The sequence below is a fragment of the Cupressus sempervirens genome, chromosome 3 (genome assembly GCF_028749045.1).
Source record: "Cupressus sempervirens isolate cs-2001-9-10 chromosome 3, ASM2874904v1, whole genome shotgun sequence".
In the NCBI taxonomy this organism is placed as follows: domain Eukaryota; kingdom Viridiplantae; phylum Streptophyta; class Pinopsida; order Cupressales; family Cupressaceae; genus Cupressus; species Cupressus sempervirens.
The window spans coordinates 402,376,806-402,403,047 of record NC_143120.1 but is presented as its reverse complement, the minus strand read 5'-3'; the positions used below and the strand labels follow the sequence as shown (position 1 = coordinate 402,403,047).

Here is a 26,242-nt window from a genome sequence, read left to right as displayed (position 1 = left end):
AATGTATATATTATACATATGGTTAGTTATATTATTTTATACTAACTAATGATGTTTAAACCTTGGAGACACGTCTCTTCAAAAGACATGTCTTCTTCTCTCATACTTATATGAGATCCAAATCTGCATTTAAAAAAAATATCTATAACAATAGCAATATAATTACATTTGCAGAACCGATCCATGTTTCTCAATAGTTCAAACTATTATCATTCCATTAACATCATCAATAGATGCATATCAATGTGCAAGCAATAGTTGAAGTTAAGCTTATGAATATGTGAAGGGCATAACCATGCAAGGAAAACTTCCAAACTACAAGCCGCTAGTGGTATGGTCTATTTGAGCTCAACAAATAATCTTCCTTTCAATTAAACATTACTTCTAATCAACATGAAATAAATTCTACTCTAAGTGAGGAAATATCGAAGCCATGCAACCGCTCCAAAATGATACAAACAATCCACTATGAAGACCAATAATGAATTATGAACAATTTTGGCACTATCGTAGCAACAATTTCAAAAGTCTTCCATGTACTCAAGCTAATCTTATCTAATGAGTTACAAATGGGAAGGCCTTGGCCTTTTATAGTAGTTCAAGTACAATGAGTGGCCAAGATTGATTCAAGATCAAGTGCCAAGATTATGCCACAAAACCCTAATCTAATTAACAACTACAAGCATTTAATATTATACCAATTATAAAAGAGTGCCATCTTGTGGGCCAATGAGAAAAATACAACGCTTTATTGACCAATCATAAAATAGGTTAGATAGAAGCATTATGTGGATTCCACATGTACACTTGGCATGATCAAATTGAATGGACTTGTATATGTGCAAAATCCTACTAGGATTGGTTCAAGATGAGTTTGTGCCACGTCAACATGCTTAACTCATAGGCTTGATTAATTCCTTAGTGGAGAAAAAATAAATCTTGATACCAAATGATATCAAGGCTTCAATTGTGATGGTTCATATTCCGAAATTGCTTCATCTTCCTGATTTTCTTCTAATTCTTAGAAATCTTCTTATTGCACGTGTTTGTTCTTGAAATCTTGATTTTCTTGGCCATGATCTTCTTGGAGTGATGAGGTCCTTCATGCACTTGGATTAAACTACTTGGTTCATTGAACTTGGATTTGTAAAGGGAATGCAAATTGATAATAATTCCTCTTTACTTGTAGACTTGTTCATTCTCTTGGTTTATTGGCCTCCAACTTGAATTTGCATCTTCATCTTATCCTTGATCTCAGACCATCTTTTTGTTTGTCCTTTTTGATGGATGGCTGGTCATATGTAGATCCTTACTTGAAGTCTCAAGCTTGATCTTCTTATCCTTTACTTTCCTTGCAAAACAAGACAACAACATTTGTCAAAAGCTTGGATTTCGTACTTCTTGTTTTAAGATCAAGCTTTCAAAACCAAATGAGTGGAAGCAACACAGTTGAAATCAATCGCAATAAACTTCTACTATGAAAACTTTAAATCCCTCAAATCAGAATACATTCCTAAGACAAAATAATGATTTAGATTGGAATTCCTAGATGCAAAGTCTATCAAAATATGTTAATAGTCTTCACCAAAGGTTAAGATCACTTATTAAACTCCATACCTTCTTGCCAAGAGATTTCTGAGTTTACCTTTCAGATTTGCAAAGAGTTAGTTCTTTTATACTTTATTTTGCTCCACACTATTCTGATTTTTAAACCTCTAAGCTTGATAGAATATCAATGTTTCTGCAATTAAGGCTTAAAGCTGATATGATTTGTTTCCTGAATTCTGAATTTTGTGCTCTGGCTTTCTATTTGCAGCCCCTAAAAACATTCATTTTTCCTATAAAAAAACTGGTTTTCATACATTAGATGACCTAGGAAATGAGTTTATGTGTGAAGGTGAGTTTTAGTCCCAAAGGGTAGTGGTGGAATTTGGTGGGGGGTGAGGGGCTCCTCCAAGGGTGGACAAGAGGGGGGTTAGAATCTGCCACCTCAATGTGCAGCCTTGGACAAGAGGGGGGTTGCATTCTGACCCCCCTTTGTCCCTTCTTCATTTTCCAACAGACATGGATTGCATTCAACAATTCACAATTTCATTTCAACTAACTTTTTTGTTCCAAATTCGTTCCTCTTAATCCCTTTCTTAACAATTGCACTTCAAATTCAAAGCCATGATTACAAATTCTCTTTCAAAGGTCTGATTTTCACTTTTTGGTGTAATTTGGTCACTGATATTTTGTTCTGACTTAAGAGGAAAAAACTAGTTTATAGCTCCCATCCTCACCTTTTTTCAATATCATCATGCTCAATGAGTGCAAATATTGGGTTCTTTGTCCAAGAGTGGACAAGATGGGGTTGGAATCCAACCCCTCCTTGTCTCTTCCTTGCTGCTGAGGTTTGGACTTAGAGCGCCGTTTTCACTCTTTACTGGCAATCTAATTTTCTCATTCGTTTTTCCATCTCATTTCTTTTTGTCAAAGCCTCCAAACTTCAAATATTCATGCTCAAATAAACCTCATAGCTGCATCAATCTGATTTCTTCTTTATTAATCATCTTGATTTCATCCTTATTTTCATCTCCATCTATCAAGTATTATTTTCTTGTCCTGCTCTTCTCTATTTCAATTCTCACCGAGCGTTTTTCGTTCACGATGTTTTCAACTTCAACATATCACTTCATTCTTTATTGGTTGACAAGACTTGGGTTAGACTTACCTCACTCAAACTAGCTCAAGACTTACTACTCAATATCCCCTCTTATCCTTAGCTGGCTTGAGAGACTTTAAAATTGCTACCAAGGTCGACTAAGACCACAATTCTTGTTGATGAAGCAAAATATGGGGTTCCCCATTTGCAATGGAGCGATGGTTTAAAAACCTCACAACATGACCCTAATGCCATATTTCAACATAAAATACAATAAGCATGGCATACAACATGCGCACTCAATCGACACCATGGCCAAGAGTGAGGATCTTTAAATTATCCCAAGGTGTGCTTCATAGTGCAAGACCAAAAATTCAATCCCAAATGCATATATGTCAATAAAAAGCTGCACAGAACAATATGGGGTCACAACCACGTAAAAGGGTATGCTCAAATGACCATAAAACTAACCGAACAAATCTGAAACCTCTCATAAATAAAATTCCATACATGAAGTCCATTATCCCACATTATAATTCTTCATGAAAACCTTAAAAACCCAATTATTTACAAAATGCACCCTGGACCAAATCCAATCCAAAAGTAAAAGTGTCACTAAAGGCTATGGAAAAAACTTCAAAATTCAAAATTGGATTCAAGGAAAATGGGGAAACCCTTTGGTCTCCCGATGCTCAACAACCCACCTTTCAAATAAAATTTTCATTCTAGGCACACACAGAAAAACATGCAACTTAACATTACCCGGATTCACATATCAAAATTCCTATAATACATAAAATATGGAGAAGCTGAAATGGGCATGAAATTGAATCAAACATGTGGGAGATAACTATCTCATCCCATGAACTAAATACAAGAAGTAAGGAATTAAATCTCAAAGAACAAAGCAAGTTATGTGGTTTTCCTATCTCAAATGGAGAAAATATTAAAATAGAGAAAGAAATTCACACTCCATAGCATCGAATAAGTTTTAATTCAAAGCTTAGCAATCACTACACAAATCCAATGAGCTTGAACCCGCAAGATTCTCATGTTCAAGTCATTCCTAGTAAGAAAAATTCGAATTGCTCATTTTGCAGATTTGGAGTTAAAAAATGCATGTTGGAAATGAATTCTATTTTCAAATATATAGTTACTTTTTGTTTAGAAGTGAAAAAATAAAGGTCACTTATAAACAATAAATTAAATCCCTAATAAATAACCCAAACTCAATCATGGATTAAACTAAATCAGTTCCAAACAAATGGAATAACACTACAACAAAAATTGTCAAAAAAAATCAATAGCCAAGAACTCAGCAATAACGTCTAACTCAATCATGACACTGCAGTGACTCTATGACGCATAGATTGATGCTGGTCTAAAACAAATATGTGTGAACATTTTGAATTTTACCCAAACAGGATAGTAACCGTAGGTGCATAATGCAATAATAGATACATTGCTCGTACAAGAACAATATTGCTTTCATTGACTCTAGAGCACAAATTGTTGATGTTATAACATTAGGAGGCTTCTTCCATGACCAATAAAGAGATAGTAGTTATGGAAATGAGGCCATCTTTCATTTTAGAAACTAGATGACTTCATATTCCTCAATTGATCACTTCAGAGTAAAAACGAAAGGTCATAACTAGAATATATAATAAAAGAACCATAGTAACACAGGGATGCGTTCCCCCCCCCCCTTAGCTACACGTCCTAGAGACAGGGATACAATGGAGACTTGGGGACTCCATTTCCTCGTCCCCAATGGCACCACTAGATTTTGCCACCTCCACTGAGGATGGGACGACCTCCCGGTGTTAACTATTTATGTTCAATGTACAATGTTCTGATTCAATGCAATGTTCAACTATTTATTGCAATACATCTTTATATCTTATATTGCAATACATCTTTTCATAACTAGCATTTTATGTACCATATGTATTGTATATACAACCCCTCCTGCCAACCCATCGTCCCCAAATTAAGGCCCCTTTGTCCCCCCATCCTGGAAACTTGTCCCCTCGTTTCGCCATCCCCTCGTGCCCCAAGGCAGTGTAACTATGAGAAGAACTAAAGCATTATTTTTTTTTGAATGGCGGCAAAGATGAAGGGTCAAGCTAAGAATAAATATGTCCAGGAGGACTTGGTATAAAGTAGAGATTAATGGTCATGTGTTTGGTCTAATTGTAATTTGGACTTTTGTATTTGCATAATAAAAGATAATTTTTTTGGTGTGGTTGGGTTTTTTCTCCTCAAGTTGGAGGGTTTTACCAGGACAAATGTTGTGTCTTATTGCTCCTTTTTTGGTGTTTTGCTGCTTATTTTCATTCCTGGTCTTAAACATTAGCATGGTATCAGAACAGGTATAAGCAAGATCAAGAACCGGATTTGTTTAAGCAAGATTCTTTTAGAGTGAAGATGTGGGTATTTTTAGAGTGTAGAATTTTGAGTTTGGAGATTTCTTACTATTATTTCTATCTATATGAGTTAAATGTGGCAAGCCATTTTTTTTAGAGCAATACTAATTATCGCTTGGGTGAGATTGTTTGTGATTATTGTGTGATGCTGGTTCATGGTATTGCTTAAGTTGTTAAATAAGTTAGCTCCTTTTCATGAATGTTTCCTCCTCACTACGAGCTATTTTGAGTGGCTATGAGAGAATGTCATATTGTTTACGAGCTATAAATTCATCTACATCTCGTGAATGCTATTTTTGAAGGCTTCAAAGCTTACATTGAAGTAGACTTATGGATGGATGTGTAATGTTTAATTTGTGAGCAACAAGAAAGAAACGTCCAAGATTGAGGTGTCTTCAAGTTACTAGGAGGCAAAGTTTCAATAACCCATATCTCTATTGCTATTTCTGAAGTAGCAACCTAGTGAAATACTGCAGCTTTTTTCTTTCTTCCCTTCGTGACTTCCAACAGAAATACATTAAAAGGATTTAATTTTGATTGCTAGTTGTGTTGAGGAGATTGCATTTTGGGAAGGGTTGTGAGCATGCTTTGGCTCATGGTTGTTGTGCAAATATTAAGTTGGGAAGAATCTAGTATATTGGTGGATTCCAGATACTCGTTTCTGGTTTGTGGCTTCATCGTAGCCGATGCCCAACTTGCTTGGGAACATTCATGGTGGTAGATTTAGGTGGCGGTTTGTATTCTCATGCCACGTAACATTGACTTAGTGGAATTTGGAACACCCATATTGGATTGACTTAGTGGAATTTGGAACACCCATATTGGCCTCTTTTGAGTTATTTCAGCAAGTAGAGATGGTAACTTGAAATCTGAAGGTGACGAAGATGAGACACTGCTACAAGTGTAGCTCATTTTTTGTACCAACAACAAAGAGATAAGTATTTTATGATTGTACCTTTTGAGTGAATCATGGATATTTTATGCAATAATATTGGGGATAGTGAATCATGTATTTTAATCTCTCTAAATGCTTTTAGGATGGATCGAGGAGCATGAGGAGGAAGAGCTTAATGAATTCTAAAGAATGAAGACAACTTCTTGTCTTAGGGCTGAGTTGGCACAACAACCTTATTAAAGAGGGAGAACCTATGCAAATTGCCATTGCATCAATTTCTTCAGATAGGAAGAAACAACATTTAGAGGTTGTTTTTGCTAAGAGGGAATCTTTGCATTTGTGATTCCTACTGAGAGGGAGTCTCAACATCAGTGATTTTTCTTGCTTCTTTTTTGTAATGCATTTTTTTTGAGTTGGGGAGATTTGAGGTGAAAGCCCTTGTAATGCATTTTTTCTGAGTTGGGGAGAGTTGAGGTGAAAGCCCTTGTAATGCATTTTTCTCTGATATAGAGAAATTTGTGGCGAAAGCTCTTATAATGCATTTTTCTTTGAGATAGAGAGATTTGAGGTGAATACCTTTCAATGCATTTTTCTCTAACACAGAAATTTGAGGTGAAAGCCCTTGTTGCTCTTTCCACTCATGTAGCCATTGTAGATGTCATGTTGAGAGACTTCATAACATCAAGTGACTGTGACGCAAGCTTTTGTTTGTTTCACACATGGGAGTAGCCAAGGTGAAGATCATGTTGAGCGACTCCATGATGCTATCACATATAGAGAATTTGTGATAAGTTTTTTAGTTTCCTCTCAACAAGGTATAGCCATTGTGAGTGTCATGTTGAGGGACTTCATGACATGCAAATTTGGAAAGATACCTCCCTAGCTAAGAGGGAGTGTTGATGTTATAGCGTCGGGAGGTTTCTTTCGTGACCAATGAAGAGACAGTGATTACAAAAACTAGGCAATCTTTCATTTTAGAAATTGGATGACTCGTTATATTCTACAGTTGATCAATTTCAAAGGAAAAATGAAAGGTAATCTCTTGAATATATAATGGAAGAATCGAAGCATTATGGTTGTTTAGTGATGACAGAGATGAAGGGTGAAGTTGAGAATAAATATGTCATGGGGGTCTTAGTATGAAGTGGAGATTAATGACTGTGTATTTGGTCTAATTATAATTCAAGCTTTTGGTGTGGCTAGGTTTTTCCCCCTCAAGTTGGAGGGTTTTCCTAGGATAACTGTTGTCTTGTTGTTCCTTTTCTTATGGTTTCCTGCTTCATTTTGACGTCTTAAACATTGACACAAACAAATAGTGGTCTAACATAGATAGACACAAACAATTTTGATCCCACCCAATAACTAGAGGTGCAATATTGCAATTACAAATACATTGACCATATAGGAACAATATTGGTTGAGTGGCCAATGTAACTATCTCTTGTGTACTTGTCGGGTGTAAAGACATACTTAGACATGTGGAGTCCATTTCTGGTACTTGATCACTAAAACATGCACCCATCAAGTGTAGTTGCTCACAACATGAATAGTTGAAGCACACATATATATAATAATCCAAAGCAAGGATAACTTTAGTGGCAAATTTCACTCATCGGGGACCCAAAATTTGGCCAAAAAGTATTCACTTTCAGGGTGGCCACTGTAATGTCTCCAATTTTGTCGGCATCTAAGTTTTAGGGATTAGCCTATTATTGTGATCCTTGTAGGCTAATTATTGTGGATAGAGGGTCCTCTGTGGTAGAGGCTTGGCTTGGGAGGGTCTTATCTTCTACACATTTCAGTAAGCTACAGGTTGGCTTTTGTTTGGCTCAGGTTGGACTTCGTTTGGGCTTAGTTTTGTGTACTTAATATTTGTGGTAAGTTGGTGTTGATCGAGATGGACCCTTTCTATTTTTGGAAAGTGCATTTGGTCACGTGGAGAAATAATAGGTATGACTCCTATTTCAGATGACATATTTAAATGATGAGTATTTTGGGAGTTATTATATTTTTAGTGGCCAAATTATTATTAATTATTAAATGGTTTATTATAAAGTTATAATTTAACTTTATAATTTCACTTAAAGTTGGGAGTTGAGTTACCATTGGAAAGTGTCATTTATTAATTAATTCAGCCATGTCAAGTGAGAGAATTTAAAGGAAACTTGTAATTAATGTTGTGTGGTGAAGCTTCTTGAGTGAAGTTACATTTTGGCAACAAAAAGGAATTTGGAGGTTATAAAGACAAGCCCATTTGTTGAGAAAAGCATGCTTGTATATTTTATTTGCTTTTGATGCCTTTGCAGCTTTTTTTGAGTTCTGATTTTTGTGCCTTTGCTGAAGTATGAGGGTCTGAATTCTGAGTTGTTCTATTGTATCTACAGCTGAAGTATTGTAGATTAAGATCTGAGAATTGGTTGAAGGTTGGCTTGCAATTTGTTGCTGTTATATAGCATTTTGCTTACCTCTTACTATTTTCCACTGTGTCTAAGGAGAGTGTTTTGCTGATAACAAGTGATATATTTTGGAGAGGAATTAGTGATCCTTTGCAAACTTGTGTTTCAATCTAGAGGTGTGATCTGTGGTGTTCTTGTTTGCCATTATCAACATTAGCAGGGTTTCAGTGAATGCAATATAGGGGCAGCATTTGGGAAGCATCGTATGCCATCATAGAAGCTGGGAGAAGCATTTTACTGGCCCAACAATCATTAAAAGAGAGCTGCGATCAGACTTAAATAGCCTGCAATCTGTCCATTAGTGGTTGCGACCAGATTTGTGGGCTTGGGATTTGTAAAATAGGGCCCACGTATGGGATTTTGGAGGTGTGTTTCATTGAGATCTGCAACTCAAAGATTTGCAAGTTGGTATTGTCAATGATTCTCTTACTGGATAATACAAACATAGTGGAGTGTATATGGAAATAAATTAATTTAAAATGACTAGCTAATAGATTTTGTGAATGGTAAGAGAAATTGGAGTTTGTTGTTTTAGCACTATCATGACTTAGCTAGAAGATTTAATTTGTGTAAAGAATTGGAATGTAAATGATGGTTATCTAAAAATCAAGGTTGCACGGGTACGTGGGTACGGGAACGGGAACGGGTACGGGTACACATATTTTTCAAAATAGGGGACGGGGGTACGTGTGTATGCCTAATTTTTTTCTATATAATTAATAATTTATAGAAAATATAAAAATCAAAATATATGTCATGAGTCATAACATTGAGCATTCAAAACAAGAAATTTGAACAGTTTACTAATTGAGACAAGCAAATTTATATTTTATAACATAAGAAAGTTTCAACACATGATAGACAAGTGTTTGACGAATTGTCAAATTATTAAATAGTGAAGAAAGTTGATGTTATTTGATGCTATAACCAAGCAGGGTTTTTACAGTGGTATCAGAGTGGTTTCCTGCCAGCCTGCAGGAATTGGGCTCGGTTATTATTTTGATTGGTACTTGTGAGATTGCCAAATTAATTCTGTGATTTGTATATTGACATGGATGGTGACAAGAGATTCATTCCTGGTATTCATTATACCTGCAGAGAGCGTACTTCTCCACCTAGGGATGAAGAATCTGAGATACAGAGTATTATGAAACAATTGGATGTGTTAGTGAATGAGCTAAATCAAAATCACAGACGGATGACCCAGTGATTTCAAATCCAAAATTTGAGCAGACCCTGATATCACTTTTTCGAAGAGCAAAATGTGAAGATATAGTTGCGGCTACAGATGTGCGGGACATTTCTTATGAGACACCGCATGAGTTTGGCAGAATTGTGGTGGAATGTGATGAGAATTCATGTTAGGTTGAGTCAGATGATGTAGTTGTTGGCATGAGTTCCCAGGATCATGTATTTGATGGAGATGTAATGAAGGAGCATGTGAGGATATTGTCATATTAGCAACCACTTCTGTGTTGGTTGAGCCATCTAGCAAGGAGTTTAGCAATATGCATGCAGTGGTTGTAGATGTGTGCCCTGATGATAGTACACATGTCAATGATGATGAGGTAGACTTTGTGGACAATCCTATATTTGAAATGGATGCAACATTGTCTTATGACAATCTGCTGTTTGAGATTGATGTTGATCACCCACTAGAGAGAAGTTGGACTCAGTTTTCACCATCTGTCAGTTTTCTATAGCTACAATTGGTGATGTTCTTGTAGCCACAGTTTTTGATGAGGATATTGTTACAGGTACAGTTGGCATGAGTGCATATGGTTCTCTTATAGCTACGTCTTTTCCTGGGATTGTTGATGATGATCACAACTCCAGTCTAATATATATTATATGGGTGGCTATGGGGAAGAAGACTATGTTGAGATCTTCTATAGAGTTATCTTTTGGTGATGCCCTGACTTTCCCATCATCAACACAGGTGTTGGGTGCTATATTATAGGCAATGTTGATGGACTTGATGATATTGGAATGTAGTTGGTTTAGTGTTGTCAGGGATGCCATGTACTTTTTCATTTGGGATCCAGGTGGAGATTGGAGTTCATTGTATTGTCGGATTGCTTGAGGACAAGCAATCTCAAGGAGGGAGGACTGTAATGTCCCCAATTTTGTCGGCATCTGAGTTTTAGTGATTAGCATATTATTGTGATCCTCGTAGGCTAATTATTGTGGATAGAGGGTCTTTTGTGGCAAAGGCTTGGCTTGGGAGGGTCTTATCTTCTACACATTTCAGTAAGCTACATGTTGGCCTTTGTTTGGCTCAGATCGGACTTCGTTTGAGCTTATTTTTGTGTAATTACTATTTGTGGTAAGTTGGTGTTAATTGAGATGAACCCTTTCTATTTTTGGAAAGTGCATTTAGTCACATGAAGAAATAATAGGTATGACTCCTATTTCAAACGACATATTTAAATGATGAGTATTTTGGGAGTTATTATATTTTTAGTGGCCAAATCATTATTAATTATTAAATGGCTTATTATAAAGTTATAATTTAACTTTATAATTTCACTTAAGTTGGGAGTTGAGTTATCATTGGAAAGTGTCATTTATTAATTAGTTAAGCCAAGTCAAGTGAGAGAATTTAGAGGAAGCTTCTAATTAATGTTGTGTTGTGAAGCTTCTTGAGTGAAGTTACATTCTGGCAACAAAAGGGAATTTGGAGGTTATAAAGACAAGCCCATTTGTTGAGAAAAACATGTTTGGATATTTTATTTGCTTTTGATGCCTTCGTGACTTTTTTTGAGTTCTGATTTTTGTGCCCTTGCTGAAGTATAAGGGTCTGCATTTTGAGTTGTTCTATTCTATCTATAGCTAAAGTATTGTAGATTCAAATCTGAGAATTGGTTGAAGGTTGGCTTGCAATTTGCTGCTGTTATATAACATTTTGCTTATCTCTTACTGTTTTCCACTGTGTCTAAGGAGAGTGTTTTGCTGATAACAAGTGATATATTTTGGAGAGGAATTAGTGATCCATTGCAAACCTGCGTTTCAATCGGGAGGTGTGATCTGCGGTGTTCTTGTTTGCCATCATCAACATTAGCAGCATTTCAGTGACTGCATTATAGGGGCAGCCTTTGGGAAGCATCGAATGCCATCATAGAAGCTGGGAGAAGCATTTTACTGGCCCAACGATCACCAAAAGAGAGCTGCGATCATACTTTAATAGCCTGCAATCTGTCCATTAGTGGCTGCGACCAGATTTGTGGGCCTGCGATTTATAAAATAGGGTCTGTGTATGGGATTTTGGAGGTGTGTTTCACTGAGATCTGCAACTCAAAGATTTGCAAATTGGTATTGTCAATGATTCTCTTACTGGATTATACAAACATAGTGGAGTGTATATGGAAATAAATTAATTTAAAATGACTAGCTGATAGATTTTGTGAATGGTAAGAGAAATTGGAGTTTGTTGTTTTAGCACTATCATGACTTAGCTAGAAGATTTAATTTGTGTAAGGAATTGGAATGTAAATGATGGTTATCTAAAAATACATGAACAGTTTACTAATTGAGACAAGCAAATTTATATTTTATAACATGAGAAAGTTTCAACACACGATAGCCAAGTGTTTAACGTATTGTCAAACTATTAAATAGTGAAGAAAGTTGATGTTATTTGAAGCTATAACCAAGTAGGGTTTTTACAGCCATGTTGCCTGCACTTTATAAAAATAGGATCCCATGCATAGGCTAATCGCCAATAGTGATAGATAATTATTTGTATTTAGAGACGACTTTGCCAATATAATCTAATCTTTCCATGTAGTAAATTAAATATTTTCACCTACAATTTCCAAAGCTTGTCTTAATCGATGGTCATATTTGCCAATATGTCGTAAAAATTTAAGTTAGGTTAGAGGTTAAATACATAGATTTGACACGTCTCTATTCCAAAGACTTTCCAAGGAACTTTTTTATTAGTGTAACCTAGGTGTGCGCATTGCACTCGGTTCAAAAGCCCCATGTACCGGTTGTGCGTACTTCTCTAGTGCGAGTATGTCATGCATCGAATGTGTGCATGTCCCCGGTGTAGGTACGTCATGCACCAGGTGCACATACGTCTCTTGTGTCGGTAAGTCATACACCCGAGTACCCCCACTGCGGGCAAAGCGCGGACACACTGGTCGGTGCACCTAGGTGGGATGTAGGTGCGTCCGAGGTGCGAGGGTGCATGCAGGGTGTAGCCGATGTGTTGCATGAAAAGTTGAAAAAATAAACTTTTTTGCTTTTGTTTTTATTTATTTTTAAGCGTGGGAACCCTAATTGGGTGTGGGTCCCATGAGGTCTATTTCAAGGCTTAATAAGGCCAATACACCTAATTTTCATTTCACATTTCCATTTCATTGTTTTGGAGCAGCAAGGAGCAAGGTGAGTGAAAGAGGTTGGAGGAGTTTGTAAGGATGACGATGCAACAAAAATAGGGCCAGTTGGTGTTCTTTTGGAGGATCAGGAGCTTACCCACAAGGAGTCTAGTAGTTCTAGTGCGAGGACTTTGGTATAGGGGATGATTAGAGAGCACTTGGGATGATTATACATTTTCCTTATTGACATTTTGTCATTTTGTTGATTGTACTCACTTTAATATGGCCATGATACATTATTTCATTTCATTGTTTCATGCTACTCAACTCATTGTCATCATGAGAATCTTTATGATATATGATATTCATATTTGAACAATGAATTTTGAATCTTTCATCTTTGTCATTTGATAAATTGATAGTCAATGGTCGACTTACATGCTACACCATACTATGTATGGTTTATATTTTTCATTTTTCATTATCATTATTATGTTTAAAAGTTTTAGTATTTATAATTTTACTAAGTTCAATGGTCATTGGTAATGGTTATGAAGTTTCAAGTTTCAAGTTTGAACTTATGGCTCGTGAATCACATTTCAATTTTCTATATTCAACTATATTTGGTATGTTAAATTGAATTATTATTTCATAATTAGCATTTTCAGTCATATATGTATACTATACCCCCCTCCTCCGCTGCCCCACCTCCACCATCCCCAAATTGAGGCCCTTTTTTTTCCCACACACAAAACTCGTCCTGACGTCTCCCACACCACCGCACCCCTTCGCCGGTGTAACATTTCTTTTTATCCTTTCAAACTTTGGCTCGCAATAGATTTGATTGTGGACACATCTTTGTTCTAGAGACTTTCTCTAAAATGTGGTGTCCTTTAAAAGTTTGGCCCGAAATAGGATTTATGCCATTGATTTAGGATCATCCAATAGTTATAAAAAAAGGGTTACTATATGTTAGATGATATAAAATTAACTCAAAGCGCCTTACTAAAATATTAAAAGTCATTTGAGCTTTCGGGGGCAGTGCCCCCAAAAACCTCTACAGGGGCTTTGCCCCTTGACCTCTCCCTGTATTGTGATAGGGATTGCAGCAGGGACATTGCCCCTGGACCTTGGCTTGGGAGCATTGATACAAGTGAGCAAAATCAAAGGCCTTGATTTTCTTTGACAATAAAAGATGTGCCACAATTTCATAGATTTTTACAGGATTGAAAAAATTCGCCAATACAAATAATTAATTTTCCTTTCAAATATTAAAAATTTGTCAATACAAATTATTTTTTCTGCCCAAAATAATGTAGGATTTGCCAAAATTTTACCCTTTTTCCAGGGAGGGGGTTTCTTTAAGTGTTCCTTGATCCAAAGTGCGCCTAATGAAAGGATGTTTTAGTGGTGTTATCATTTGTATGCATTTGAATGTTATGAAACCATTTCTTTCATATTTAATTCTTAATAGGCATCATAAATAATGTTTTCATCTAAATAAAAGGACTAAATAACATTTCATGGCATTTAGAGCATATATCAAATAAAATGCAAACAAATAATAACCAAGTTTGGTAAGGCACAAAAGTTGGATGGCCCAACTGACACATACACCAACCAAACATCTCAATAACCGCTAGTACAACCATCAATAAATCTTATGAAATCATAGTAAGATGAACATTATCATAATATCCTTAGATATGAAATAAACCAAATACTATCTAAGATCATGCAAAGAAAATGGTAAGGAAAACAAAATATACTATAACCAAACGCATCTGACTAAACCAATACAAAATCATACATGAGAACGGTAAGAGCATGTCATAAAAGCATCAAGCTCGGATCCAAATATCCAAGAACACAATGGGTCCACATAATTCACAAAAATAACCTTAGAAGGTCTAGCATCCCGAATCAAGTATGCAACTAGTCACAACACAATGGTTCTCACAACCAGGCATAGGAAAATGAGCAACTTATCAATGCAACAACATAGTCTTGATCACCCAAAATGCACCAATGCCTCTTGGGTCCACCATAATCATAAAATACAAGCATATATCCATCAAAGCATAAGGTGAGCTCAACCAATCACATTAAGCAACAATGCAACATCCAAAGCCAAAACAATACATCAAAAAAGAGTTCTCATCTAATTGCACAGTCACCACCACAAACATAATGCCAAAGCTACATCCATAAGGATGTCACGCTGGAAGCAAACGAGAGAGGCACTACATCATAAATCTTGTAACACTTAGATTGCATACTCTCCCCATGTACTTGTGTATATCCATATAATGGAAAGCTAATTTTCTTATTCATAAATTCTTTGAAGGCACTCTTGTAATTAAGAAAGCACATCCATGTTTGTTGTGAGAAGCTATCAATAAAGGTGGGAAATACATGGCCCTTGAAAATGGATTCAAAAATTGCATAAAATCACCACGATACAATTTGTTGGAACATTGACAATGTGCCTAGTGATTCAGGCATGACTTTGTCTTTACTGTTGGGAGGTTGGTGCCTTTGTCCCCTCTAGGTGAAGGTATCGTTCAACATAGACTGATGGATTTCTGACATGTGCTTAACCGCCTCCCATGGATCCTTGTCTCTAACTGTTGTGACATTTATTGATAGCTTGAGCTCTTGGTGTAGCAGTAGTTGTGATTCTAATAAGTGATATAAGAGCGTTGGGTTACAGGTCCAAATCCCTTGGGTCATGTTTGGGGGATTGTTGGTAGGTTGGTGCCTCTATCCCCTCTAGGTGAAGGTACCGTTCAGCATAGACCGATGGATTTGTGATATGTGCTTAACCATCTCCCGTGGATCCTTGTCTATGGTTGTTGTGACGTCATTGATAGCTTGAGCTTTTGGTGTAATGGCAATGGCAATTCTAACATTTATATGATATGGAAATTTCTGTAGACTCTTATAGTTGTTCAAGTTTTTTCTATATGAAAAATTTCATTGAAATGTTTTTCATGTGAGGGTGGCTTGAGGAATATATAAGTTAATAGTTCACAAGAGCTATATTATATGTTAGTAGCATGGATGACAAAGTAAAGTGTGTCCTCCCTAAACTTATGAACTATAAAATGTTAGTATTTGCTATCTTAGGGTGGGGTCCCATGAGGGGGCTTAAGCTTCTATTTTCAAGGAAGAAGAGGTTCCATCGAGAAGAAAATAAATTGATCAAATAATCATCTCCACAAAAATAGGAGTCCCGACATTTTAGGGCTGCTTATTTGAACAAAACAAATATTGTGACGCTAGAATCTTGCCCCGCCAAATTTATTTGCTGCTTGTCAAACACCTAAAAATTTAAATTCTTCCCCCAAAAAAATCCCACTCAGACAATTTTTTAGATATAAAATCGAACTTATCTATTTCAAAATATATTTAATGTATTAGTTTCATTAAAATAATAAATTATAGTTTTATTTGTAACTTATTTTATTTTTACTTATGTCTTTATGTTTGATAAAATTAATTGTAAAATTTTACTAGATAAATTTTATGATAGTTTCTGCCATTTTACTTATATTTTGTGCCTATTTCTTCTTATTTAAAAAATATAAAATACAAAAATAAGTTAGGAATATATATATTTCTTTAACTTGAGTTTGTATTGGGTAGATCATTCAAGACAACAATTTGTGAATATTTGAATGTTGCTGTTTATAATCTTTTTTACTACCAAAATCTCAACTTAAATTTCACAGCGTAATCGTATTACAAAGCCCCTTCCATGAGACCCTACCCTTATTGATGAGAATTCTTTATTTTTCCCATATTCACCCTTATTGATGAGAATTCTTTATTTTTCCCATATTCACCCTTATTGATGAGATTTCTTTGATTAACACTTTCTTGACCTTTGAACTGTAATAGAACCGTTCCTTCTTTGTTATATTGTATTCTTCCTTATTCCCTCAAACCTACATTTCCACTGTGGCAAAAAGAATTTTGTAATGATGCCTTGGGCGGAGTTTGCATTGTCTCATACCAAACTGGGCCTTGAATTCATCCAGTACTGTGATGGGGGCCCTTTGTCAGCATATAAATTACTAATTCAATCATGTAGCGTATAGCGTTTCAAAGTCCTTAAGATAGGTCCCTGACGTCTTTTGTGCAGCTGCTCCTATTCAGGTGGCTTCACTTTTATTTTTAAGTACAATTGAGTAAAAATGGTTGCCAGTTTTTGAACTTATTGGCATTTATATGACCATTAGCCTTTAATATCAATTGCAAACTTACTTGATCCTTTTAGCCTGTAGGTTAAATAATCTTGGAACGTTCATAAAGGATAATCATAATACATATGTAATAAGAGCGTATAGACTGGCTCTCCTAATTAGATGGTTATCAAAAACTTTGGCTATTTGCAGTAGTTTTTGAAGAAATTGAGTGATTTGAATATTGGACGGTAACAATATAGAATTTCTTGAAGCTATAGTGTAATAAACTAGACATGTAAGTTAGTAATCTGGCCATCTCTATATTGCTTGCATTTATTTTCTTTGCATAATGCATTCAATATTTAAAGGCCCTAGTGCATCTTGAACAGGTCTACGTATCTCTCAGTTCAAGGATGAGAATCCTGGGCCTTCTGATCCTACTCAGAAAACTCTTGCTAGCTATCTGAGTTCAGGAAATACCAGACAGTTTGGGAGTCATCAAAATTATTCAGATGCTGAAGGGAATGCTCTCGACTCTAGAGAAGCAGATACCAGATATTCTGGTGAAGGATTTGTTGCTAATGAAATCCATGGCCCTGATGCTACAGATATTTGTTCAGCTAATAGTCTGTTCAGGTATTATCACCCACAAGATCATTTAGATGATCTGGGACACAAACCCACTATACTAAAAGAAGATACATCTAGCGAGGAGACTGTGCCATCAGAATGCTTGATCGGTGAAATTAAGGTATGTCATTTGGTTTAGCCACAGTTTAGTAATTAACTTCTTTGTTAGCTGAGTTTCATAATCACTAAACAGACGAAAGTGATAAGATCTAGCCCTCCTAATTAGCAGGCTTCAGACAAAGTTGAAAACTACTCTACCAGATTGTGTTCAAGCCCAGGTTTCATTCAAGGTACTCATGATTGGGATCTACAGCATGCCAAAAATGACGTTCTTCCTGCTGCCCCTGATCAATCTGACTGTGAAAGTACATATACTGGCACAAACAAGAAATCTAAATTTTCCAACACCTTGAATAATTTGGGAAAAGATGAAGAGAGCTTCAGGAGTTCAAGCTCAACAGCTGGACATGATATGTATGGGGACAATGAACATTTGACACATGGCAGTTTAAATGGCAACAATGAGAATCAAGTAAAAGTAGATTTGTTGTCTGGATTTTCAGACCTAATGTTTTGGGTTGATGATTTTAAATGTTCATTATGTGGAGCTGAGTTACCTAGCAGTTTTATTGAGGAGAGGCAGGAACACAGTGACTATCATCTGGCTCAAATGCTTCAGGAGCAATCACCACTGATGGTTGAAGATCAAATAAATAGGCAGCAAAACAAAAGGTCTAGACTGTAAGTTCTTTTGTTGATCTATGTTGCAAGATGATATGCATACCATGTGGCATGTGTTTTAGTCAAGTTTTTAAACAAAATAATTTTCATTTAAAAAAATTACAGGTCTGCTGATCTGGCATTGCATGGAAGCAAACATTTTGATAAGAAAAGGAATCTCAAGAATAAAACGAAGCATGTCCCAATTGAATCGTTCTTTAACAAAGCTATGCGTCCATTGTGATGGCATGCATGCTGCGTTTGTATATGAATGTTTTTATAGTAATTTGTTGAAGAGGTCTCCCCACCTCAATAAAGCACAGCTGCAAAAATAACGTGGGTCCGACTGTATTCGATTTGTCTCCAAAATATTTAATACGGAAAAAATAAATGTCTGACTACATTCGATTTGCCTCCAAAATATTTAATATGGAAAAAATAAAAATGTGTATTTATTTGTAATCTTCCAGTGTAAATGTTTATTGATATGCATATTGAAGAGTGTTTTGATGGCAGTGGCTTTCGATCTTCGAATCTGAACAACTTTACAAATATCTTAGAAAAATAAATATGTATAACTATTTGCAATCAGATTGCAAGCTTTTTATTCAAGCTGTTTTGCATTTTTATTGTTCTCTTCTCATGTTTGAATATAATTTTGATTGAAGTTTGTTTTTTTTTTTGGTATGATTGTGGTATGGAAAAGGCGAGCTCTCTTGTTTCTTTTTATTTTTATTGAAGAATTGAACACAGCAATGTCTATACTATGGAAAATGTGAGTTCTTTAGTTTAAAAAAGAAAATTCTAGTGTTATTGATAATGCTTAAAAAATACGATTTTAATTCTGTTAAATGCAATTATAATCTTTTGTTTGTTCTGAAATAATATATAATTAAATTAATTATTGAAGAATAGATGATTAATTAAATACACTAAATTAATAAATGTAAAGCAAACTTAATAGAGTAAATACTATTGATTTTTTACTCATATTCTAAAATGTAAACTTCTAATTCATTTCATTACTTAAAAATTATATAAAGACAATTAAATTTTTAAGAGTTTTTTGACAATGAAAAAAATTATATATTATGAATTAAGAATAATCTAAATTTTCTACAATAAAATAAATAGAATAAACTTTAAATTAATAATGCCTTTTAGAAATCTGTTTTTTTTTTTAAAATTCACCTTCTTATTGAGTAGTTATTTGTGCATATTTTCAAATGTTAACGGACTAAACATGTTAGAAATAGGGGATACTAACATGGGGAGGTGAGAATCAATATCCCAACACTATGGTACCCACAAAGTGATGCATTAATCAAAAAATATTTCGTAAGGAGTGTTGACCCTCTTAGAAGTATATTACATGTATTTTAGCACATATGTCCTTGTTAGAAGACATAGACCTTGTTAGAGCTCTCAATCTTATTAGGAGTTGTATTACAAAACAAGCTTATTGTTCAAACAATAAAATGCAATCTATAAAAGAGATAGATATTGTACCAAAATTGAATATAATGATGTCTTCAATTTTTGATTTCTTGTGTGTTCCTCGCATGTGATCATGCCCATATAACTTATGATAGCACATGATCATCCATACATATACCAGCATACATAAAGCTGAGATGTCATAATCATAGCATTGTGGTGCTTTGCATAACAAAAATGCCTTCTTATATACCCTTCACATTTACCTTGTCCAGTTGATCTTAATAACAAAATGTATAAACACTTATTAAAATTTGTTATCACAATTTGTCAAGTTAGGGTTAACATCGAGGGTGTCGTCCCTACATTGCCAAGCTCTTCAATTGTCAAGACAATTCAATTCCTTAGCTCAATTATACGTTCCTTGCTGCCTCATAATTTGACCATGCAATAACACACTAAATTCATACTTTCCATCCAGAACTCATTCTAACTAGCATACTAATATTAGTGAACATAGATGTGTCATCTACACTATTATACCATATTCCAAAATCGTGGTCATATATTTGCTTCCAATGAAGTTCATTTTCTAAAACAGTTCAACCGATGCAGTTATCCTTTGTCATGCTTAGACAACTTCATCAAATTAGCTAAATGTTTACCTTTACTTTAAGCAACATTAACTAATAAGAATGTTGTCATAAAAGACAACATTCATGTGATCACATTAGCCAAATTGCTAATAATCCCCCACTTTGGCATTGATGACAACACTTTGTGAAAAAATGGCTAAGTACCAAAAGCTCTAAAATGTCAAAACTAATCAAATGCTCTAAACTAATCAAAATTTTTATCTTTACACTACCTTAAGCTTATACTATACTTGCCTTCATACATGTACATAGTTAACTTCATATATTTTTCCTTGTCTAATGCCCCCTTTGACATCATGGCAAAGGCGAGTGATCTATTTAAGAATCAAAATTATATTGAACTTACTATACATATTTTATTATGTCTGAAAAAATTCTTCTTATTGTCTCAAACTTTGTATCCTAGGTCTTTTATATATTTTCTACAACTTGGATGATTGCACAAATAACATAAGTTGCAATTTCAGCTCCATTGAGATGTAACGGCCTAAATACCTCATGGCACGGTGCAAGGGAGGAGAATCCCCAAAGGAGATGTCCTAGCTCCCAACAAATAACCACACAATGGAAACACTATACAAGATACAAGATCTGATACCAAACACAACTATTTATTCATAAAATAATTGTTTACATGCAATGTGTAGGGTTGTAAGGCCTTCTCGGTTATAGCCAAATACAATAGCAATTACAATAACAATTTTGCAAGATCCCTCAAGATCCAATCCCAACACTAGCTAGTCCAGAACCACACAGGTAGAAACTTTCAAGAAAGATCTAAACTTGTGCTCACAAGCCCACCAAGCATTCTCCTTGTTTCCCAAGCCTTAGCTACTAGCCCTTCTCAAACTTCACTCTTCTGCAACATCCTCTTCTCCAAGCTGGATGAATAATGACTTAAGACTTCACAAGACACCCCTACTTATACCCAACTAAGCCACAGGTTGGCCTAACCCATTACAAATTAAAATAACCCTTACATTAAATATATGCATAAGCCACAAGTTGGTTGCAACACTCATTAAATACCTACAACCCAAATTAAATGCCAAAAGGTTAGCTCACATACAATTCGGTTAACACAGAGCCCAAGTTTAACCGAGCATTAGAGAAAAGCCTCACCGAGTGTCACCATTCCACCAGACATAACCGAGCTCCTTCATTGACCGAGCTAACTTGGGCAACACTACTGTCGAGTTCCCAATGTAAAACAAGCCACAATATATGATGAGTGCCACAAGCATCGCCGAACGCCTTCAATAACCAAGTCACTTGATTAACACAACAAGCACAAACTACCCAGTAGTGACTGAGTACCACTTCTTCACTAATCGAGTCTTCCAACTCCAAAGCTAGAAAACCCCATCATGAAGGATATCTAGACAACCAAGGATGCTCTTGCATCAGACACCCTAGGTTCGAAAAAGATGTTCTTAATAGCTAGAAGAGCATCTTCTGGGATTCAACACATAAATCCCAATTTAGTTCTTCACATACATGCTCCTGCATCAGACACCCCAGGTTTGAAAAAGATGTTCTTAATAGCTGGAAGAGTATCTTCTAGGATTCAACACATAAATCTCAAGTTGGTTTTTCACATACATATCCTCAAAGTCCTCAACTTGTACACTCTTTCCTTTGATATTCTTTTGCTTCTTCACATCCATCCTCGGTGTTCCACAAGTTTGCTTTCCATGCTAATCTCTAACCCTATCAGAATCCTTCAACTCAACTCGACTGCTAATACTTAGGTTCTTCCTACCAAGTTCTTCATTCTGTAAAGGAATCATGGAATGATTCTTGCCACCTTTCACACTTGAAAACATAGTCTTGACATAATCATGCACAACCTTGCAATCATACTGCTAAGGTCTACCAAGCAACAAATGACAACTGTTCATGTCCACAATATCATACAACACATGATTCTTATGCTGCCCAATCTGAAAATCAACAAGGCATTGCTCCCTCACTTCCAAAGACCAATCAATTCTATAAGGATAAGGATGTCTCAGTCTCCTCAAACCAAGTTTTTGAACCATCTCCTTAGCAACAAGGTTGTTAGTACTACCACCATCCACAATCACATTGCAGACTTTACCACCAGACTTGCAACAAGTTCTGAAAAAATTACTCGTCTGACAAGATTCTACTGACCAACCAGTACTTGCCAAGTTAGTAAATTCTCTCCTTTCTCAGGTTCACTGGTAGGGTTTTCAACCTCATTCACAACCTCAACTCTTTTGTCACTAGTTTGAGGACAGTTATAAGTCTATGTCCTTCTTCATGACATTTGAAACAAGTACACTTAAACTCACCTCTGCCTATTCTTCTCTTCTGATCAACAGGTTTTGGTTCATCTTTTGCACTCAGTTTAGCCTTTGCCAAGTAGTCCTGCTTCTCCTTTTCTCTGGAATTACCTTGACCTTTCCTCTTCAACTTATATTCTTCCTTAAGGGCATACTAATAAGCATCGTCAATTGAATGAATCTTCAACGCACCAACCTCATCTTGGATATTGAATCTCAAACCATTAATGTACCGAGCTACCTTCTCCTTTGACAATTCTCTATGCCCAGACCAAATAGTCAACTTATAGAACTCCTCAATATAATCTTTCATAGTCATATCTTTTTGCTTCAAATTTTGCAACCTCTTAAACAAATCTAGTTCATAATTAACATGAATGAACTTAGCCTTAAACTTAGTTACTATCAACCTCCATCTAGTGATCTCCATTTCACCTTCCTCTCTGTCTCTTTGCAATTTCTTCCACCAAAGAGCAACATGTCCCTTCAACTTAGTTTGTGCCAACCTTACTTTAAGTGGATCTTGAATATCCTCAAGCTCAAAGTACTCTTCCAATTCACCAATCCAATCAATTAGGTCTTCAGGATTCAAAGTACCTGAGAAATTATAAACCTCCATCTTATGCTTGAACTTTAATTGAGATCCAGGTCTAGTAAACTGACTAGCCCTATTTCGTATAGGTTTCTCCACATGATCAAATCTGTCCTCACCACTCGATCCAACAACTTTAAAGTCTTCAATAACTTCCTCATAACCATCTTCAATACTCACATGTTGAGGTGCACCACCTATAACACATGATCTCAACAATCATATCACTCTTCATCAACACCATCTTCTCTGAGAGCCTCGTTTCCATAACATCACAAAGATCATCAATCGCCCTAGGCTCCAGTCTTCTTGGAGGCATCTTCCAAGATTCTTGCAAGCCCAAAGCAAAAAATCCTCAAATCTAAAAGGTCAATTAGCTCCACAAGATCAACCTTCTCTTCTAGCCTTCACCCAAGACCTAGTGCAAATTGCCTCAACTTTGGCACTCAGTGTACACACTTAGGAACAAATAAGCTCTGATAAGATCTGACGTAGTACAAGGCAAAAGAGTTCCCAAAGGAGATGTTGTTGCCCCCAGTAAATAACCGCACAACAGAAACACTATACAAGATACAAGATCTGATATCAAACACAACTCTTTATTCATAAAATAATTGTTTACATGCAATGTGTCAGGCTGTAAGGCCTTCCTAGTTACGACCAAATACAATAGTAATTACAATAATAGTTCTACAAGATCCCTCAAGATCCAATCGCAACACTAGATAGTCCAAATCCACTCTAGTAGAAACCTTTAAGGAATATCTAAACTTGTGCTCACAAGCCCACCAAGCAATCTCCTTGTTTACCAAGCCTCAACTACTAGCCCTTCTCAAACATCACTCTTCTACTACATCCTCTTCTCCAAGATGGATGAATAACAATTTAAGACTCCATAAGACACCCTTGCTTATACCCAACTAAGCCACAGGTCAACCTGACCCATTACAAATTAAAATAACCCTTACATTAAATATATACATAAGCCACAAGTCGGCTGCAATGCTCATTAAATTCCTACAACCCAAATTAAATGTCAAAAGGTCGACTCACAGACAATTTGGTTAATGTAGAGCTTAGGTTTATCCAAGCATTAGAGAAAAACCTCGTTGAGTGTCAACATTCCACTAGACATAACCAAGCTCCTTCATTAACCGAGCTAACTCAAGCAACACTACTGTCGAGTTCCCATGTAAACCAAGCCACAGTATATGCAGAGTGCCACAAGCATTGTTGAATGCCTTCATTAACCAAGTCACTCGATTAACACAACAAACACAAACTACCCAGTAATGACCAAGTACCATGACTTCTTCACTGATTGAGTCCTCCAACTCCAAAGCCAAAAAACCTAACATGCAGGATAGCTAGACAACTAAGGATGCTCTTGCATCACACGTCAATATCTCAAGTTCTTTCTACATCATGTCTAATTTAGGGTTCAAGAGACTTCACAATAATGCAGCTCTCTCTCTCTCTCTCTCTCTCTCTCTCTATGCAATACATTGATAGAATTAGTGCCATGTCCATCTCTGTTACACTTAGTTCTTTCTTCTCAAATTGACTAGCTAGCCCCTCTAACTTTCCTTCATCTTCCTTGATGCACTTTGTTACATCTTCATCATGCTTAAGTGTTTTTGTGCAAGTGACATAGAATTTCTTACCTTGTACACAATTGACACGTTCATTAATGGCTTGTACACCATTGGCAATGTTTTCACACACTTTATGAAACCACTTTGCCTCAAATTCCCTTTTAGCTCTAGCCTTTGATGATTATGCCAGTGTAGAGTAATGAGTATCAAAATTCTCAACTACCTTGGTTAGGTTTTCTGAAAAATTATTACTATTAAGTAGCTTTGGTGTTCGTAAGGTTTTCTATAACCTATCAAGTGCTTGCTCCAATACTCTTGCATATCTCTTTGACTTTTCTTTGATTTTTCTTTAGCTTTGGCAAATGCAAATAGTGAAAATCTCATAAGTGCATTATTATCCATGTCCTCTTTTACTAAACTTGAAATGTTTTGGCTGAGGCGACTTTCCAACAATGACTGCAATGATGAACTAGGTGAGATTACCTATTTTGTCATAGTAGTGATATTTTCTTATGTAGTTGTCGTCTAATCTGAAGGAGTGGCCTGAGTATCCACTTGAATACTAGCATATGCTATGGAAAATGAAGGTGTACCTTCATTTACTATAGATCTAACCTATGTTTGGCCATCTACCTTGTCCTTCTGACCTTGATCCTCTTCCTTACTCTGGTGTTTCTCACCATCAACAATATTTTGATTTGTTAGGGTCTCTTCCTCTGTCATAATCTCTTGCAAATCTTCAGTATTCATCAAGTTATCTTCAAAAGTGTCATATTTATCTTCTAGTGTAATAGCTAAAGTAATTGGGATGTTAGTCACATAGTAGTCTGGTTGCTTTACAATGTTGTAAAGTTGTTTTACATCTTTTTGATTATTCAACAACCTTAATTAATGGATGGTTGATTGTAATGCTAACTAGTCTATGTATGGGCTTAGTAATGTGATTTGCAATTGAACTTAGCTCATTTAAGAATTCAATTAGCACCCTCTCTTTATTTCCATTGCAATCTCATCATGTATACTTACCTAAGCTTTACCAATCTCATTTTGGTTCTCATCTTAGGCCTCGCCTTTTTCAAAACCATCTTCATGTCATCACAAGTGGTAAGTTTGTGAAGTTCACACAACTTATCCTCTCTAATCTTGTTTTCCTTTTCTAAGGCTCATTGTCTTCTCACATCCAATTTTTCAAATACAGCGCATAGGATACTGCCCTTAATCTTTACAAGATTCCTTTTAAAGTTTAACAAATTATTAATAAATGAATTCTCAATAATTTTCTGATCGTCATCATCATACCTTAAATAATTTCTCTTGGTTTAATAAGGTTTACCTTCTTGCTTAATCCTTGGAGTGGACCTTTTAAC

The 26,242-nt window shown here is 35.8% G+C and overlaps 1 protein-coding gene across 14 annotated transcripts in view; it reads left to right on the top strand.

Moving 5' to 3' along the window:
- LOC149566708 (DNA/RNA polymerases superfamily protein) overlaps positions 1-18,748 on the top strand; it is a 136,676-nt gene extending 117,928 nt beyond the window's left edge. For 5 of the 14 annotated variants that reach the window (XM_089820026.1, XM_089820036.1, XM_089820032.1 and 2 more), the window contains 3 exons: positions 17,326-17,687; positions 17,796-18,298; positions 18,413-18,748. In XM_089820026.1, the coding sequence (XP_089676152.1) occupies positions 17,326-17,687; positions 17,796-18,298; positions 18,413-18,530 (983 nt within the window). In that variant the 3' untranslated portion in view covers positions 18,531-18,748. Of the gene's footprint in view, positions 1-17,325; positions 17,688-17,792; positions 18,308-18,412 lie in introns of all 14 variants that reach the window. The other 9 variants (XM_089820023.1, XM_089820035.1, XM_089820031.1 and 6 more) reach the window with 3 other exon arrangements.
- The last annotated feature ends 7,494 nt before the right edge of the window (positions 18,749-26,242 follow it).